Genomic DNA, 12,769 nt, shown 5'->3' on the forward strand with positions numbered 1-12,769 from the left:
ATGAGCTTAAAATATAATAAAAATTGAAAAAATCCAAACATTTACATTATACTATATACACGATAATTTTATAGAATATTTTTGCAAAAATAAATTAGTCTGGTAGCATTCCTTTCTAATTGCATTCTATATTAAACAGATCTGCTACTGTTACAGCAATTTCATCTCATTAACCAATGAGAATAAGAAGAAACATAATTTCTATACTTTATTCATTCTAATACATATAGTACTTCAGGTAAACGTAGAGTATATTGTATTATATACATGTACGTATAAATAGGATAAATTTCCTGGCAGCCTTGCTTTTATCCTTTTTCTTTTGCCAAATCATAGAATTCTAGCTTAAACATTGCCAACTGATGACTGCTTCATGCACTTTTCCTCGTCTGACTTGATTTTCTGTCCTCCTAAGGTGTTTTTCGAGAGCAGGAAACAAGTGGTAGTTGCTTGGGGGGGGCAACGTCCTCCGGGTTGTAAGGAGGGTGGTCGATGATATATCCCATCAGCCGAATTCATTGAGTAGGGTGGTCATCGTTTGATGTGAAGACATGTGGACGTGCATTGTCATGATATGCAAACACACTCCTTTAAGTGAGGAGACACCTTGTTTGTTTGTCTGATTGACCTCTGACACAATATTCTGCAGCACGGAGAAGTAGCCACTCTCTTCATTTTAAGTCCTTCCTTTACCTAAATGAAGGGCAATTCTCTGCACCATCTCGTCAATTGGAGCCACCGTTGTTGATTCCAATGGTAAACTTGGCCGCCCCATTGACCGCTGCTCATCGTGGATGTTTTCCGGACATCAAAACCCTCCCTGCACCACTTCAAATGCACGTATTTGATGTCTATAATACACTTCTCACCGTACACTTCCACTAAATGGTAGGATGAATTTATTATATCGGAGAAGCAGTCATCGCAGTTGGCTTCGTGACAAGGTAGGAGAAAGGTACGACGCTGGTATTAAAAAGCTGCTTACAAGGATACAAAAAGTGATCGATCATCAAGGCGGTTATGTAGATAAATAGCTAAACGCTCAGCCTTTCTAAAGATGTACGCAAAGTTGAGATCATAAATTTGGTTTTTCAGGGATAAAAAAAATAGTAGACCTCACTTTTTGGATCAACCTCATATAAACATACCTTTTTATTAGAAAATATTTACATGATAAATCATTTTTAAGTTAGTAATGATTAGATTTACACACACAGTCATGAAGCAAGTCATTTATAAAAGTTTCTTGGGAGATGGGGAATCGGTGAGGAATTTTTTAGAGTGTCAATCAATCCTCTGGGTTCCAGTCAACCGCAATCGTACGTTGCCTTGGCATTCTTCGGGAGATTGACGTCTCAATGCGCAGGAAGAACACCACAGTCGGATATTGTCACAGTGTGTACCTTCTGGTGTATAATGAGATAACGTTTTTGTTTGAAGGCTTTTAAACATATAGAGCAAGCATGTTGTCTTTCATCAGTATGAGTAAGCTCATGTCTCTTAAGTATCGCATTTTGACTGAATTCCTTGGAACATACGGAACATTTGTAGGCTTTTTCACCAGTGTGTGTCGACATGTGCTTTTTCAAATCGCCGTTTCTCGAGAATGCCCTCTTACAAATCTCACATTCGTATGGTCTCTCGACAGTATGCCTAATCATGTGAGTCTCGAGATGGTGTTTCAGTTTGAAACTCTCCGAGCATATCCTACATCTGTGAGTTCGTTCATCAGTGTGTGTCAACATGTGGCATTTCATGTTACTCTTCTGAGCAAAGCCCTTAAGGCACACGGTACATTTAAACAGTCTCTTACCAGTGTGTGTCAAGGTATGACTCTTGAGATTGCTGTAACGAGTGAAACTTTTCCAACACAACTCACATTTATAAATCCTCTCGCCAGTATGTGTCAACCTATGATTTCTGAGCTCGCTTAAACATTGAAAACATTTCCAACAACGCTGGCATTGGTATTTCTTTTTCACAGCGTGCAACAAAGCAATATGCCTTCCAAGTTCACTTTTAGACTTGAAAACTTCGACGCAAACGTCACATATGAAATGCTCAAACTCCTTAATGTGTACGTTAATTACATGAGTTTTGAGAAGGCCATATTGTGCGAATAATTCAGAGCAAAGTTGACACCTGTGCGGAAAATTCCCCGCAGCGGATTTCTTATCGCCATTCAGTCCACGGTCGCCATCTGAAAGAGTTGTATCAAACAATGTCTTAGATCTAAGATAATCTCCTTTATGCAATACTAACGGCAATGTAATTAATCTACAAAAAGATCTGCTTACCTCGTATGCGCAACTCTTTCCCACCCAGGCCTTTGTCTTCGAGTGGACTATCACTGTCACATTGGCCTCCTTTCTCTTGACGAATGATAATGCCATGCCCTCTCTTAATTTCAACTCTCTTATTAGATGAAACGAGCAATTCTTCATCTTCCAAACATTCCTTCAAATACAAAACGACAAAAATGACATTGTACAGAGCATATTCAATGCAATACATACAGCAAAAATCCCATCAATGTCATTACTTTTAATTGAAAATTGCAAAAACATTTATGATAAGATACTAAAACCTGATTTACACAATAATTTCAGGAGTTACTTTACTGTTACTTTAGCCAAACATTGGAAATTTAAAATTGATGTTTTAACTCTGCTTGAGTCATAATCCTTGGAAAAATATAAACAAACTGATAGTCAGCAACTTACCTCAGTCCTTAAACTTGGTTCTTTTGACAAAGATGAGGAATGTTTGCCATTTGGGTCATCGGGATTTGACAGTACCGCCTCCGCCCATTGCTGGACGCCCAAGTAACAGTCTTCGGCAGTCGCCATGGTCTTGGGTCTCTTCTCGCTGCAATCATACTGGTTGCAATCAATTTCATCAATGAACACCTCAGACTTGATTTCCATTGGATTGACAACCATCTGCGCGGAGAGAGAATATAAACAACGGGAAGCAGTGTTGTTAAATATTGGTTGTTAACACAGAATTCACATCAATATAGATATAAGGAGAAGAGATAGGAAGACATATAAAAGACAAACAACATTCCCTTGGGTACATATATATGTATCTATATATAGGAGGGCATTTTGAAAAGTAAGGTCTACTATTTCTGTTTTCATGAAAAATCAAAAACATTCTCTCAACTTTGCGTACATCGTATGGAAAGGTTGGGCATTTAGCTATTTTTCTAAAATAGTCGCCTTGATGATCAATTGCTTTTTGTATCCTTGTAAGCAGCTTTTTAATACCAGCGTTGTACTTTCCTCCAGTCAGATGACTGCTCTTTGCACTTTTCCTCCCCCATCTCAAATACTTCCCACAAGATGCAGACTCCAGTAAGGACACTTCCAAGTCTTCCTTCGACTCCAGGCTGATCGACTGTTCTGAGGATAGGAAACCGTCGGTGGAACTCTAAACCCTCTTAGTGCGGCGGGGATTTCAGGGGTACTTGTGAGAAGTGCGAAGTGTAATTTAAGAAAATGTATCACCTTAGGAAAAAAAACATTATGAAGTTATTTGTTTGGATATCCATATGCAGTTTTTTTATTTTAAAATATAATATTGTAGTTAATAATGATGTAATACATTTACATCATCTGAATAATAAATGTAATTATTATCGTATCATAAATTTGAAGAATATTTTTTAGCAATAATTTTTCGATTTTTTAGACACATAACTAATATTTTTTTAAAAACATTTTTCAATTAAACTACGATATTTAAATATAATAAAGAATCAAAAAGACATGTAGAAAATATTATAAATAAATAAAGAAAAACCAGTGAATTGCAAATTTTTTTGTCAGCCTCTGCAAAGTTCGATTTTGTTGAAAAGGCTGATCTCACGGAGTCAAATTGGGACTTTTCCCCTTTCCTTGAGACTGCGGCAATGTGCTTACAATCTAAAGGCAGAAAAAAACTAAGTTCTAACTCACAGAGAACTGCTGACAATGTAATCCATTACACAGGGCGCAATTGATTAGATACGACGGAGGGCAAGAGAAACCAAAATGATTACAAAGCAGTGCTCTCATTTCCATCTTCTCAACAAAGTCTGAATAAGCAGGTATATATCAACACCACGACACCACAACACATTCAAGAGATTACAGATGAAAACAGATTAGTAACCTTTCAATGGCTTTTCATAGTGGAAAGACTACTCAGAAAAAAAACGAGCAAACAATTAGGCAGAGCTTCCCGACATGTACAAAACTGAACGAAAAATTATGGTAAGAATTATACTTTTTTAAAAGCATTTAAAATTGCTAATAAAATATTTAAAAAATAGTTACGTAATTCTATGGAATTCAACCTATCGATAGCACAAAAACCATAAATTATTAAAGAAAAAACCATAAGTTACAACGATTTAAACAAAAGCCTACGCAAGAGCCGATATATATCGGCCCGCCGCACTTTTCGCCAAGGATACGAAAGCCGATATATCGGCCCGCCGCACTAAGAGGGTTAAACCACAATATTGAACTGAGCCGGAAACAGGTTCAATCCTCCTCAAGCAGTGCCGCAACCGATAACTTCATGCCAATTGTGACGACCGTTATGGGTTCTACCACAATCCGTGATGTACAACACAAGCAAAACCAGGTACGGCATTAAATCGAGATACTTTTGGTGGGTAATGTTCGGACGAGGGCATATTGAAAGGTAATATAGTATATCATATTTTTTTCATAGAAAATCAAATGTATTCCCTCAACTTTGCGTACATCATTGGAAAGGTTGAGCATTTAGCTATTTTTCTGCTTATTTCCCTTGACGATAATCACTTTTTGCCACCTCGTAAGCAGCTCTTCAATCCCAGCATCGTATCTTTCTCCTGCCACGTCGCAAAACCAACTGACGATGGCTACTGCCTTGAATTTCTCTCCTCCTAAGGTATTTTTTGAGAGCGGGAAACAAGTGGTAGTCGCTTGGGGGCAACGTCCGGGCTGTAAGGAGGGTGGTCGATGATATATCCCAGCGGCCGAATTCATTGAGTAAGGGGGTGGTCATTGTTTGATGTGGAGACATGTGGACGTGCATTGTCATGATATGCAAACACACTCCTTTTAGTGAGGAGAGATACCTTGTTTGTAACTGATTGACCTCCGACACACATAATTCTGCAGCACGGAGAAGTAGCCACTCTCTATCTTCATTCTCTAAGGCATTCCTTTATCTAAATGAAGGGTAATTCCCTCTGGTCATTGTGCAACGCCATCTCGTCAATTTGGAGGATGTGGAGCTATTGGCTGTTAAAGAAATAATCTTAAGGAAGAAGATCCTAAGGCCAATAAAAATAATTACGAAGAACTCCAAATTATTTTTATTGGCCTTAGGATCTACTTCCTTGAGATTATCTTGTCAATTGGTGCCACCGTTGTTGACATTCCAATTGCAAACTCAGCCACCCCATCGACCGCTGCTCATCGTAGGACGTTTTCCCGGCCATCAAAAAACTCCCAGTACCACATAAGATGCACGTTTTCGATGTCTATAATACACTTCTCACCGTGCACTTCCACTTAATGGCAGGATGAATTTACTACATCAGAGAAGCAGTCGTAAAGTTGGCTTTGAGACACAGCAGGAGAAGGGTACGACGCCGGTATTAAAAAGCTGCTTACAAGGATGTAAAAAGTGATTGATCGTCAAGGCGGTTATGTAGATAAATAGCTAAATGCTCAACCTTTCCAACGATGTATGCAAAGTTGAGAGAATTAATTTAATTTTTCACAAATAAAATAATAGGGAACCTTACTTTTCGAATTGCCCTCGTGTGTATATAGAGAATATATATAATTTTTGCATTTCACTGTGTCAAACAAATATGATATATATGGATAAACAGGATACAGCGTTCATCTCTGGATATGTTTCATATTAAATTTCCCATCAGAACATAGTCCCACTGGAGTTCCCCATTGGTTTTCTTTGGAAGCAATCGGTATCTCATAAACAGTCATAATAACTTCCATTGTTTCAGGCTTCACTTCGTGGAAGTATTTAATATCCATTACTAAAAAGGAAAGAAAGACTCGTACTTTTCCACACATTTTATTATACGGTATTAAGTGGTGCTCGATCCCGTTTCTGGGAGATCTTTCATATAGGATTTCCAACTGCCTACCCACCTCACTCAAAGCAGCCTTCTACCCAACCCATAACCCTCTCCAAACTTCTAGCCAATGGAAAAGACACCCAGGATAGCCTTCTCAAATCAGGCATTTATAAACTGAAATGCAAAGGATTGTAACAGTGTTCATGTCGGTCAGACCGGCAGGAATACCAAGTTACGAGTCAAGGAACACGCTAGGTGTCACAAAAATCAGAATAACAACTCTCTCTCTTCGCCAAGCATTTACTAGGATTCGACCACAGCAGTGACTTTGTCCCAGAGATATTACACACACTCCCAAAAGGATTAAAAATGGACGCTCTCAACCAATTAGAGTTTGGAAGGCACTGGGTGAACCCCAACACGACACTTTGTAATGAGCAATTGTTCCCGTACCCCTCCCCACTCCTCTCCGAGAAACTAGCCTGGAAATGGTCAAAACAATCCATCAACGCACCTGCGAGCCCCCACCCCCCTCAAATCCTTCCAACCCTCCCCGCCCCCACTCTGTCCTGAGGGTATATATGCTTGCTCTGTCTGTTTTGCAAATTTGTACCTGATGATGCCGCAAGTCGGTGAAACGCGTTGTACCATATAATGAAATCTGTGGAAAAGTACGAGTCTTTCTTTCCTTTTTAGTAATGGATAAGTCATAATAACCTTCAAAATAGCCGAGATGTTAAGTAAAAGTGATGTGAAGTACAATCAAAGAGCCATTATTATCGATGTAAGTACTATCGTGCTTTGGGCGTTGTTGTATTTCGAATAATAGTTCTTGATACTCCTTCTGCCTTATCCCCAAAGGATAAACTGTTTAAACGATATTGTGGCTGAGCATAAATGCTCGGAGATAAGTCTAACGGGGAATGCTTCCCTAACCCGGAGAGGGAACCTTATTCGATGAAAAACGTGTCACAAACTGTGGCAGTCGTCGTGAGGGCTCAGATGCTGATTTTAGAGTGGCTATTATCAAAAGTGTTCGCTCTGGGCGTTATATTTCGAAATTGTTCAATTCTTCCAGTACCCCAGTTCAACTGGTATACTTGTAGCTATATGTATATTGCTTTGGAAAAGTCTGGGGCAGGTTTTTCATACCGTGCGAGGAAACCTGATTCGAGGAAACATGTGTCCAGTGAACTGTGACAGTGATCGAGAAGGTTTCAGCGGACCCGGGACGATAACTGGAAAATTGGCATTTTTATTTGAGTATTAGCAAGCGAACAATGAGTCGGATGGGCGAGAGGGGCCTACAAAACAAGTCCTACACAAATAAGGCCTGAAACATGTTGTCTGAGGCTGTCAGAACAAAGCAGATTGCTTGTTGCAAACTGCTATTGTGTTCTCTAAAAAGTTAAGCCACGGAGCGAACCAGATTCTATTTTGATGTTGAAATTATCACAGTTGATGTGAAGATCAACCAGAGATTTGATCGCTGGCTTGCCCACGGCCCCGTGGACGTTCCGATTGTCACTTAAACTAAATTTCCAGCTAGTGTCCGCGTTCTCGGTGTTGAGTCCAGTGAGGCTGACGTCATGCCTTTGCCACATTTCTTTGAAAAGGGAAATACTATCACAAAAGAAGTCTTAACTGTGAATTTTCATGAAGAATATTATCATGAAATTGTGGACGGCTACTTTGCCCTTGGGGAGCCGATATGCCTCTTTCGACAGGATGGTCTACCAGCTCATTACGAGCCATTTAATCCAAAACTAGCTCTCCCAGAGTTAACATTATTTATGTAGTAGTAGTATTTAGGGGAGGTGACCGACAGCTCAGGTCATTTGCGCCATAGGGGGTGGACAGGATGAAGGGTGGAGAGAAACCCGGTGTTGGCATTAGCCTGCTCTTTACAGGGAAAGGCACCAAGGGGTCCGCAGTTTAACGTCCCATCCGACGGAAGGTGCACTCACTCAAAGTGCCCTCCACAAAGCACCTCAAGTAGGGATCGGGATACCTCTGAAAAATATTCAACACCGCCGGGATTTGAACCCAGGTCCTCGAGGTGGGAAGCCAGTACGTTAGCCACCACACCATCTCAATCCCTTTCCTTATCATTTGCCTAATATCTGGCTCCCTTTGCGACTTCCCATAATATGTAATAAGACACAAAGTAATGAGAAGAAAACTATATAGCCTAACTGCTACGAGGACTTCCAAAGGAGGGTGCTTCATTATTAAACAATGTGGAATGGACAAGAAAAAGATTGAATACAAGAAAGAATATTGCTGTGCGAATGTAAAGAGTACTCTGAAGTGGATAAAATCGTCGATGTAGATTCTAAATTTTGTGACGTAAAGTTCTTCTGGCTTCAATTCGAGTATTCATTTGACAGGGTGGACTTGGAGGGGAGAATGTTGGGCGATTGCGGACATAGGGATGGATAAATAGGATGTTGGATGGGATAGGATTGTAGGACGGAGTGAAGGCAGGATGGAAGTATGCGGAGATTAAGAGGGACTTATTTGAAGCGTATAAAGAGCGCCAGGCGGTGTTTCGTTAGGCGAGGCTAATTAAGGAGGTACACTTATAAGTGTACAGTGTCTCTCCATCCAGAATCCTGCCTTAGAAGTCTTCCAAGACCACCAATTAGTGATAATATATTATTATTGTTAAACAAAAACCATACTGCTACCAACATATCCTGGGGAGTTGGTGTCGAAGACCTGTGTTTCTTCGACACAAATCTGTCTTCTTAAATTGGCAGTTTGCATTAAATTTGTTTGATCCTGGGTCGTCCGTACGAGGACCGAAATGCATTATGTTCAATTGTTGAGACTTTTGAATTAACAGGAGGGGTTTGTTGATATAGATCTCGCATATGTTTGCTGATGACCAAGCTCTATTTAATGTCAGTCGGCTAACGGGTTTGCAAACATTGATGAGTGAATTGGAAACTCAGTGCGACAGATATAAGGGATGAGAATGTAAGAGGTAGGAATGAAAGTCGGTGGGGAATTCATTTAAAATAAGTTAGGTTTGATTGGATGACCAAGCTTTAGTCAATGTCAGTCAGCCAATCAGAAAATATTCAACACCACCGGGATTTGAACCCGGGCCCTCTGGGTGGGAAGCCGGTACGATAGCTACTGCACACATTTTTGACGTGTTCTGGTCAATAGGAGTTCTGGGCCCCTCTTCCAATTAATACTAGCCCGGATAAAATACATTTGCTTTTCAATAAGGGTACCGTTGTACCGCCTGAACTGCCCTACTCTGAATACAAAAAGAAACCACTCGGACATCTCCAAGTGAAACTGTTTTCATATTGACATTACCTCAACAGAATCTACCGTCTACAGTTTTTATAACTTTACACTTTATCCAAATAGTTTTTAAATACATCTTCACGGAAGAACTCTTTCTCCAATGGGCATAAAATGATTTCGATAATGATTTGAGTCAGAATGATTGGTCATTTGTTGTTTATATACCCATATTATCGGTTAATATGCGATGTACCTCACTATTTCAATTGTCTACTATCGCATATCATTGCAACAGCTGAACAGGGGGTAATTACATTAGAGTAATGTTGTTACTCTTGACAGATACCACTGTAAAAGGTTTTTCATTACCATTTGTATTCTTTCAAATACATTTCCCTTTTAACAAAACTTTCATTTGACCAGATTTAACTGCCGTACCCAGCATACATTAAACGCAATGGAAAACGATGTTTCCAAACAGCTCAAACCATAACCCTTTGAAAAATACAAACAATTAGAAAGTCAGCAACTCACCTCAGTCCTTAAACTTGACCCTTTTGATGAAGACGACAGCTGTTGGTCATTTGTCTCATCTGGATTTGACAGCACCGCCTCCACCTGTGTGTGGACGGCCAAATCGCAGTCCTCGGTGGTCGCCAAGTCCTCGGGTTCCTCCTTGCTGCATTCGTAGCGGTTGCAATCAATTTCGTCAATGAACACCTCAGACTTGATTTCCATCGGATTTACAACCATCTGCACGGGGAGAGAATATAAATAAACAATGGGAAGAAATATCAACTGTTGGTCGTTAAAACAGATTGCACATCATATACACAGATAGTAAAAGAAGGGATAGGAACACACGCATAAGACGAACAACATTCCTCAAATATATATATATGTGTATACATATATATATATATATATATATATATATATATATATATATACATACATATATATTATGTATATATTATATATATATATATAATATCATTACTTCTATATCTTCAGAGGAAAATGGATTGTTTCCGTTGAAATATCAAGAAAATACGTGTGAGTGTTCCTTTTTTTGTGTTTCTATATTGTGTGTTACTGTTTATTGTACTATTCGGCACTTCCGTGTTACATCTACAAAAGCATATATATTATATATATATATATATATATATATATATATATATATATATATATATATATATATGTATGTATGTATATATATATAACCATTAACACAGTAATCGACCCGAAGGTTGGTTTAGTAAGTGATGGTAGAGTTCACCCAGTACTAAGCCCTATACGGCGTGTGAAAATTCACACATTATAAGCAGGGTATTAATGGGGGCCAGTTCCTTTCCCTGTGCCGGTTATGGTTTCCCAGGAAGATCTGGTATCCAAAAAATCACTTTAGCTTGGGTGGAGCTGCAGGTGCCCAGAGTGCCTTGCCCGGGAAAGTGCGAACCCGGGACCCTCCAGTCAGAAGTCCAACGCTCTACCCACTGAACTACCGCGACCCACATATATATATAATATCATGTATATATATAATTAATATAAGGTGCGTGTGCATGCATATATATATATATATATATATATATATATATATATATATATATATATACAGAAACATATATAAGGAAAAGGGATAGGAACACGAATAAAGGACGAACACAATAGAGGTGGGGAAGGCGGAATCGAACGGATCACAAGAGTAAAAATATTTCCTCAACCGGGACTCGAACACCGGATCTTTCCACTTGCCGGGCGGATGCTCTTAACCACTTGAGCTATCGAGGATATGTAATTTACCCTGAGATCCGTGGGTCTTATATGTCGCCAAGCGCCCCGATTCTTTAGCCAAGAGATGGCGTCAAGGGGCTGTTTCACCCACCAAAGGAGAAATAGACAATACACAAGAGGAAAGGCCAGTGGTTAGAATTCATACAACATCATACAGGAAAAGAACAGTGCGTTTCGTGGCACGCATAGCCAGAAGAAAGAGATGAGCCACATTGGCCAAATACACATTCAAACACGAAATCCCGCCAAACGGCGAATAAATACTCATATATACAGAAACATATATAAGGAAAAGGGATAGGAACACGTATAAAGGACGAACACAATAGAGGTGGGGAAGGCGGAATCGAACGGATCACAAGAGTAAAAATATTTCCTCAACCGGGACTCGAACACCGGATCTTGCCACTTGCCGGGCGGATGCTCTTAACCACTTGAGCTATCGAGGATATGTGGAGATATTACTACTGAGGAGGAGGAGGCAAGAAGAAGAAAGATATGGATTGGAAGGGATTGGATTGATTGGCATTAATACTGAATGCATGCTAAAGTAGACTGTAATAGAGGATAGAATGTTAATGGCCGACGAGGAAAGGGAAGGAACAGGATAGGGATATCTGTTAGATAGGGATGTATGAAGGGAGGAAGGAAGCACTCAGAGATTAAGAGGGACTAGGATGTCGAGTAAGGATATTGGATTTTGTGTTTTTTTGGGAGAAAGACAAGATATTTATTTGGTAATTGTGTCCATTTAAAACCCAACGAAACCGATAGATTACCTTATAAAAATAATATATACATATATATATATATATATATATATATATATATATATATATATATATATATATATATATATATATATATATATATATATATATATAATCAGTTTTTTTTCATACTGTAAACACCAATTCCTTGTTATTAATTTTTCATGGAGTGAATAATATCCCCAAAGCGAACATATATTTAATCTCCTTACCTCCCTGCCGTACTTCATCTTAATGCTAATAAGGGCTGTTTTCCCATCGTGACAAGTTTTCTGGAATTTGTGAAATCCCAACACTTTATGGAAGCACTCATTGCATATGTACTCCGGAAGACCATCGCTGTGACATATCTGGAAGGTAGGAAAGGAATCTTAAAGTTTACACATGAATAAATCAATATATCTACAGAAATGCACTGTATTTTTCCAGTGTACAACACATATGCTTTTTATTTTAAACATATTTTTCGAAAAATCACCAAAGCGTCTAACATGTGAAACTTTGAACTTTATGGATAAATGCTCATTCACTGCCTACTGAGCATAATTTTTATCCCAATTAATCAGAACTGCCTAAATTTGAATAGATCGCTCTTCAGCTACGCAGAAATATATGGAAACCATAACTCGATGAGTTTAGACGTATCTCGGTAGTGTTTTGGACCAGCACGGTCAAAGTAGTAGGGACGTAAGGAGAAGAATTGCGCTAGGTAAAGAGGCTTTCAGACAAGGAGGAGGGAGTTGATGAGAGGGACATTGAGTAAGGCTGTTAAGAAGAGACTTGTAAAAACACTTTGATATGGAGTGTAGTTGTGTGTGGCTATGGAAACGTGGTCATTGAAGCA

The 12,769-nt window shown here is 39.1% G+C and overlaps 1 protein-coding gene across 1 annotated transcript in view; it reads right to left on the reverse strand.

Moving 5' to 3' along the window:
• Window positions 1-1,120: 1,120 nt before the first annotated feature.
• LOC139685941 (zinc finger protein 493-like) overlaps window positions 1,121-12,769 on the reverse strand; it is a 15,834-nt gene continuing 4,185 nt past the window's right edge. Inside the window, exons 3-7 of the mRNA XM_071583077.1 lie at window positions 12,138-12,275; window positions 9,890-10,108; window positions 2,724-2,942; window positions 2,298-2,457; window positions 1,121-2,200 (exon numbers count right to left, since the gene is read on the reverse strand). Coding sequence (XP_071439178.1) covers window positions 1,356-2,200; window positions 2,298-2,457; window positions 2,724-2,942; window positions 9,890-10,108; window positions 12,138-12,275 — 1,581 coding nt within the window. The 3' untranslated portion in view covers window positions 1,121-1,355. The remainder of the gene's footprint in view (window positions 2,201-2,297; window positions 2,458-2,723; window positions 2,943-9,889; window positions 10,109-12,137; window positions 12,276-12,769) is intronic.

Source organism: Hetaerina americana, unplaced genomic scaffold (genome assembly GCF_022747635.1).
Source record: "Hetaerina americana unplaced genomic scaffold, ioHetAmer1.1.p SCAF_121, whole genome shotgun sequence".
Lineage (NCBI taxonomy): Eukaryota > Metazoa > Arthropoda > Insecta > Odonata > Calopterygidae > Hetaerina > Hetaerina americana.